At 37.7% G+C, this 6000-nt stretch overlaps 1 protein-coding gene across 2 annotated transcripts in view; it reads right to left on the reverse strand.

The window, feature by feature from the left end:
- Positions 1–6000, reverse strand: part of CROT (carnitine O-octanoyltransferase) — a 49752-nt gene that overhangs the window by 17732 nt on the left and 26020 nt on the right. For both annotated transcript variants that reach the window (XM_043462872.1, XM_043462873.1), the window contains exons 8-10: positions 4993–5086; positions 4021–4146; positions 1072–1173 (exon numbers count right to left, since the gene is read on the reverse strand). In XM_043462872.1, the coding sequence (XP_043318807.1) occupies positions 1072–1173; positions 4021–4146; positions 4993–5086 (322 nt within the window). The remainder of the gene's footprint in view (positions 1–1071; positions 1174–4020; positions 4147–4992; positions 5087–6000) is intronic.

Consider the following 6000-nt stretch of genomic DNA (forward strand, 5'->3'; position numbering starts at 1 on the left):
TCATACTACTTTATACCAAGTCACATACTTTATGAAAAGTTATATAACAAGATTATAAGTATAGATTGCAATTCTGACTTCAGTTGATTTCTTCATTTTCTTGGTTCATGGACCTCCTGAATGTCCATCAGAAAATGGCAGGGGAGAGATGATAAAGACAAACATAGGAGAATAGAAGAGAAACAAGTCATGTGTGTGTATACATATATTTTGTAAAGAAGGTAAAAAAAACAATGCTATCCAGTACCAAATATTTTATTTATTTATTTTTGTTTTTCTCCCAATTATTTTTATTAGTTGGAGACTAATTACTTTACAATATTGTAGTGGTTTTTGCCATACATTGACATGAATCTGCCACGGGTGCAGATGTGTTCCCTATCCTGAACCCCCATCCCATCCCTCTGGGTCATCCCAGTGCACCAGCCCCGAGCACTTGTCTCATGCATCCAACCTGGACTGGCCATCTGTTTCACACTTGATAATATACATGTTTCGATGCTGTTCTCTCAGATCATCCCACCCTCGCCTTCTCCCATAGAGTCCAAAAGTCTATTCTATACATCTGTGTCTTTTTTTCTGTCTTGCATATAGAAGGTAAAAAAAAAAAAAATGCTATCCAGTACCAAATATTTTAATATCCAGAAGTAAATAATGTTTCAAAGATCATGTGTCATTTTTTAACAAGGTTACAAAATTACTAGGCAAATTTACAAATATAGCTAAGTACATTTTTCTGTACACAGAACATATGCATAATGCTATATCTTTTTTAATATGTTGTTATTTTCAACAAGTAGCAGTAGATTTTAAAAGAGCTTCTACCACATAAAGATACATGCAAATTCCATTTTACAGACACACACCAAACTGTCAGCCTAACTACAGATGAAAATAATTTGTCCTATACTGTTTTCACTGAGAATTCATAACTAAAACTTTTACTCTAATGCCATAAAGCTAAAAAATGATTTATTATCCTGCCACAGGACAGCCTAACTATTGTAGATTACTGCCACTCATTTAACTGAAAAGAGTAAAAGGAAAAAGTAACTTCAGTAGTTTACTTACATCACAATTACTGCCAAATACTCCATTAGAAAAGGAAATCAAGTTATAAGATTTGTCACCCCAGCGTACTGTTGGATCTCCACTAAGAATCTTTGCAGAAACCTAAAATAAATTTATTATTTCAAATTAAAAGAATCTTAATATTGGTTTTTAAGTATTTGTATCTTAAATACATACAAACACACATGATCTCACTTTTCCTCTCTTCAGGTAAACCAAATTTAATAAAATAACAGCTATTCTCAAGAAATAATAATTCAGGTCCTGACTATTTAAATACTCAAAATCCAAGAAATTCTACCAGAAAAGAGGATGGGACAATATTCATGAATGTTTAGAGAATATCAAAGTAAAAGGACAAGGTGTTTGCAACTTTAATAGGATAAGCAGCATTGAAGTTTAGTCATGAAAATCTAGTTACAAGGAAAATATTTCAAGAATTCATATCCCACTAAGCCAGTTTCTCAAATGGTAGGTTTTGGCCATAAATGAGTCAGGAAAAGAACAAAAGGAATAACAATAGAACATAAACATCAGAGTATATCACAGATAGTCAAAGTAATTACTCTTTTGTGAAACTTCTACTATGTATGCATTTGTGTGTGTGAGCACATGTGTGTGTGTTTAATGAGCTACAATCTAAATATGTCTAACTGTAGATTGCAGCAAAAAAGTCTGAGCAACATTTAATTAAAATATATTCTTCCTCAAGAAGTTCGTTGATTCTACTTTTAAAAAGGCAGTTAGGGGTTGCCGCCGCTGCCGCTGCCATCGTGCCAACCCCTTGGATTGATGCATCATGCCTTACGTGGGAAGGACAGCAATCCCAGGGGAAAGCTGCCATTGTGGAGAAATTGTCTAGCCTTCCATTCCAGAAAATCCAGCACAGCATCACGGCACAGGACCATCAGCCCACACCAGACAGCTGCATCATCAGCATGGTTGTGGGCCAGCTCAAGGCCGATGAAGACCCCATCATGGGGTTCCACCAGATGTTCCTATTAAAGAACATCAACGATGCTTGGGTTTGCACCAATGACATGTTCAGGCTTGCCCTGCACAACTTTGGCTGACCTCCTCCCAGCCAGGCACTCATGCTGTTTCTTCCTCCCTCCTCTTCCCGATATTATTCACACTCCTCCAGATGCTCCAAATATCATTCACAAATGAGCAGGGCTGCGGTGGGCGTGGGCGCAGTGCGCTGCTGCTACCGAGGTGTTGGGCATGATGTTTGGACGCTAGACTAGTTGCATCTCACAGGAGAAGTTTGTGTTGTACCAGCGCATGCCTTGGAAAGACTTAAGTAGTGCAAAAGGTTGTCTTTTTTTTTTTTTTAAATCTACTGACAGTTGCTCTAGTAACCCAAAGAAGTGAAGGAGAAAGTAGCTGCCTCACCGCCCAGATATTGATTTGTTCAGATGTTTCAATGCCTCATGATACAATAAAACCACGAAAATTTTCTTAACAGTTTAAAAAAATAAATAAATAAAATAAAAATAAAAAAGCAGCTAAAGAGGGAAAAATTTTCAAGCTACAAGATTTTTCAATCCAATATTATTTATCTCATTTAATACTGACGGATGCAAAGATTCTGAGATTCCTACAAATACAACTGCTTATCTTTTGTTTTTTCCCAGGAAATGGTAATGTACCAGAAAAAAAAAATAAAACCCCAATTATCCTTAAACTCACTAACGTTAGTGTGTTTTATAAAACCAAATGATAAAATAAGACACAAGAGTGACGTAATTCTTAGGACAGACCTCACCAACTAAGGTATCAAGGCCCACTGCTGTGGGCTATAGGTAGGTTTTCATGTCACCTTTGGTTTGAAAAGCTCATTTTGCCCCATGCCTTATGCAAATTTTCTATATATATAATCAGTGGAAAGGTTGGGAACCAGTGCCATGTGATAAGCAAATAATAATCATACTTCTTTAAACAACATATAAGATCTGTCTAAACAGCCTTGCTGCTCAGACGGTAAAGCGTCTGCCTACAATGTGGGAGACCCAGGTTCAATCCCTGGGTCGGGAAGATCCTCTGGAGAAGGAAATGGCAACCCACTCCAGCACTCTTGCCTGGAAAACCCCATAGACGGAGGAGCCTGGTAGGCTGCAGTCCATGGGGTCGCAAAGAGTCGGACATGGCTGAGCGACTTCACTTTCACTTTTCACTTCTATGCACTGGAGAAGGAAATGGCAACCCACTCCAGTGTTCTTGCTTGGAGAATCCCAGGGATGGGGTTGCACAGAGTCGGACACGAATGAAGTGACTTAGCAGTAGCAGATTTATTTACGTATAATCTTATGATACGTGTGTGTGTGTGTAGCTAAGAAAATGCTTTAAAAGCTTGCACAAAATATTTATATTTTATGACTTAGTATTTGTGCTTTCTTTTCTTAGCTGCCTCATTCTAAAATAAAAGATGTTTTCAAAATCTAGGAAACAATTGTTTTCACGATTATGTTTCAAGGTGGTTTTATAGGTGTATACTTCAAACTAAGTTGTATACATTAAACATATACAGTTTTTTGCATGTCAATTATACTTAATAAAGTGATACTTTAAAAAAAAAAAAGCCTGCATGTAACAAAATTCTTCTCATGTTCAATTTACACAAGAGTTCTCCAGAAAAATCTGTGGGGAGAAATAAAACAAGGGACTTTCCTGGTGGTCTCATGGTTAAGAATCCATCTGCCGGCGCAGGGGACAGAGGTCTGGCCCATAAGTGGTAGCTACTGAAGCCCACGCACCTACAAGCCTGTGCTCCACCATGAGAAGCCACTGCAGTGAGAAGCCCACATTCCGCAGCTGGAGAATACACCCCGCTTGCCACAACTAGAAAGAAAGCCCATACAAAGCAACAAAGACCCAGCGTAGCCAAAGATAAATAAATTCTTTAAAAAAAAAGAAAGAAAGAAATAACAGAACAAGATAGCTGAATACCTGAGAATAATCTTCCGGTGTAGCATGTGGACTGTCATCATCTAAACAAAATACCAGTAAACTGCTCTGAATTTTTTCTAACATAGTCAGGTTCTCGGGATTAAGACTAATCAAATATTCTCGTGCCTAAAGGGCAAGGAGAAAAAATAAAATGTTACAAGTTAAATATAAAATAGCCAGAAAAGCTCAACAGGTTCTCAAAAAGTTAGAGAAAAGGTTCATCAAGAAAAGTGTATATTCAAGGACCTGTGTGTTGAATCCTGAACAGGTTTTCTTCTCCAACAGCATGCCTACTCCCTACACTTGTGCTACTAAATGTATAAAGGTATAAAGTTATGCCCACTTTCCTGGGTGCTCAGACAGTAAAGAAAATGCCCGCAGTTCAGGAGACCCAGGTTTGATCCCTCAGTTGGGAAGGTCCCCTGGAGAAGGAAATGGCTACCCACTCGAATAGTCTTGCCTGGAGAATCCCATAAACAGAGGAGCCTGGTGGGCTACAGTTCACGGGGTCAACAAAGTCAGATATGACTGAGTGACTAAGCACACATAAAGTTATGCCACCCGCTAGATTTTCTGATTGCTCAATATTGTACAATGTATTTAACACTGCTTAAAGCTTAAAGCTGTCTATTTGTCTTTATTTCAAAATCTGAACAAACGGCCAGCATGTGCTTGAGCTGAGTGCTTGAAGTATAAATGTAAACAAAATAATAGTACATCCTCTCCCCAAGGTTAAATTATAGTTAATAATATTGTACTGCCTATTTGAAAGTTGCCAGAGAATAGATCTTAAAGTTCTCATCACAAGAGAGAATTTCTAAATTTTTAAATTTTCTATACAGTGATGGACGTTAACCAGATTTACTGTGATATTTCTCAGTATAAACAAATACTAAATCCTTATGTGTATACCCGAATAGAATGTTGTAAGTCAATTGTACCTCAAAAGAAAAGAAAAATGTAAATTATAACCTTAGCCCATCGAGTTCGCTCCTCGGTAGTTAATGCCGCTACCCCAGGTCCGTCAGGTTCACTGTGGCATTTCTTTTGGATGTATGTCAATTGCCTTTGGAAGATTAAATAAGGAAGATTCAAAAAGAGCACAGGCAGGAGCACTAGCTACTTTGGCCTTTCATAGGCTACGAAGTTTATTAGTACTTAAAAGTTTTGCTGTATTATCCAAAGACAGGGATTATGGTCTCTACAGCAATGGAGTTATTTCCTACACCTTCCCCCCCTGACAGTGATTATGTGGCTATTAATATCAGTATACTTGATAAGAGCTTAAGTAAATAAATTTTCTGTTTGATATAATTTATACTTTCAAAAGGTACACACACTTCCAAGATCCAAGTAAATAGTCTGCATAACGGAGAAATTTAAAAATATTCTGGCACATAATCTCACAAATATCATATATATTTTATCTAACTAAAAACTATGTGAATATATTAACAGAGGACTTATCCTATACCCAATTAATGCTTGGGTTTTAATCCCCAAAATAGAAATACCAGGTAGTTTTAAATATTGTCATATGTGCCATTGTTACTTAAAATCATTATAAAGACTATTCAGTTCAGTTCAGTTGCTCAGTTGTGTCCAACTCCTTGCAATCCCATGGACTGCAGCACGCCAGGCCTTCCTATCCATCACCAACTCCCAGAATTTACTCAAACTCACATCCATTGAGTTGGTGATGCCATCCAACCATCTCATCCTTTGTTGTCCCCTTCTCTTCCCACCCTCAATCTTTCCCAGCATCAGGGTCTTTTCAAATGAGTTCATTCTTTGCATCAGGTAGCCAAAGTACTGGAGTTTCAGCTTCAGCATCAGTCCTTCCAATAAATATTCAGGACTGATTTCCTTTAGGATGGACTGGTTGGATCTCCTTGCAGTTCAAGGGACTCTCAAGAGTCTTCTCCAACACCACAGTTCAAAAGCATCATTTTATTCCCAAAGTGCTCAGCTTCCTTCACA

This window comes from Cervus canadensis, chromosome 3 (assembly GCF_019320065.1).
Source record: "Cervus canadensis isolate Bull #8, Minnesota chromosome 3, ASM1932006v1, whole genome shotgun sequence".
Lineage (NCBI taxonomy): Eukaryota > Metazoa > Chordata > Mammalia > Artiodactyla > Cervidae > Cervus > Cervus canadensis.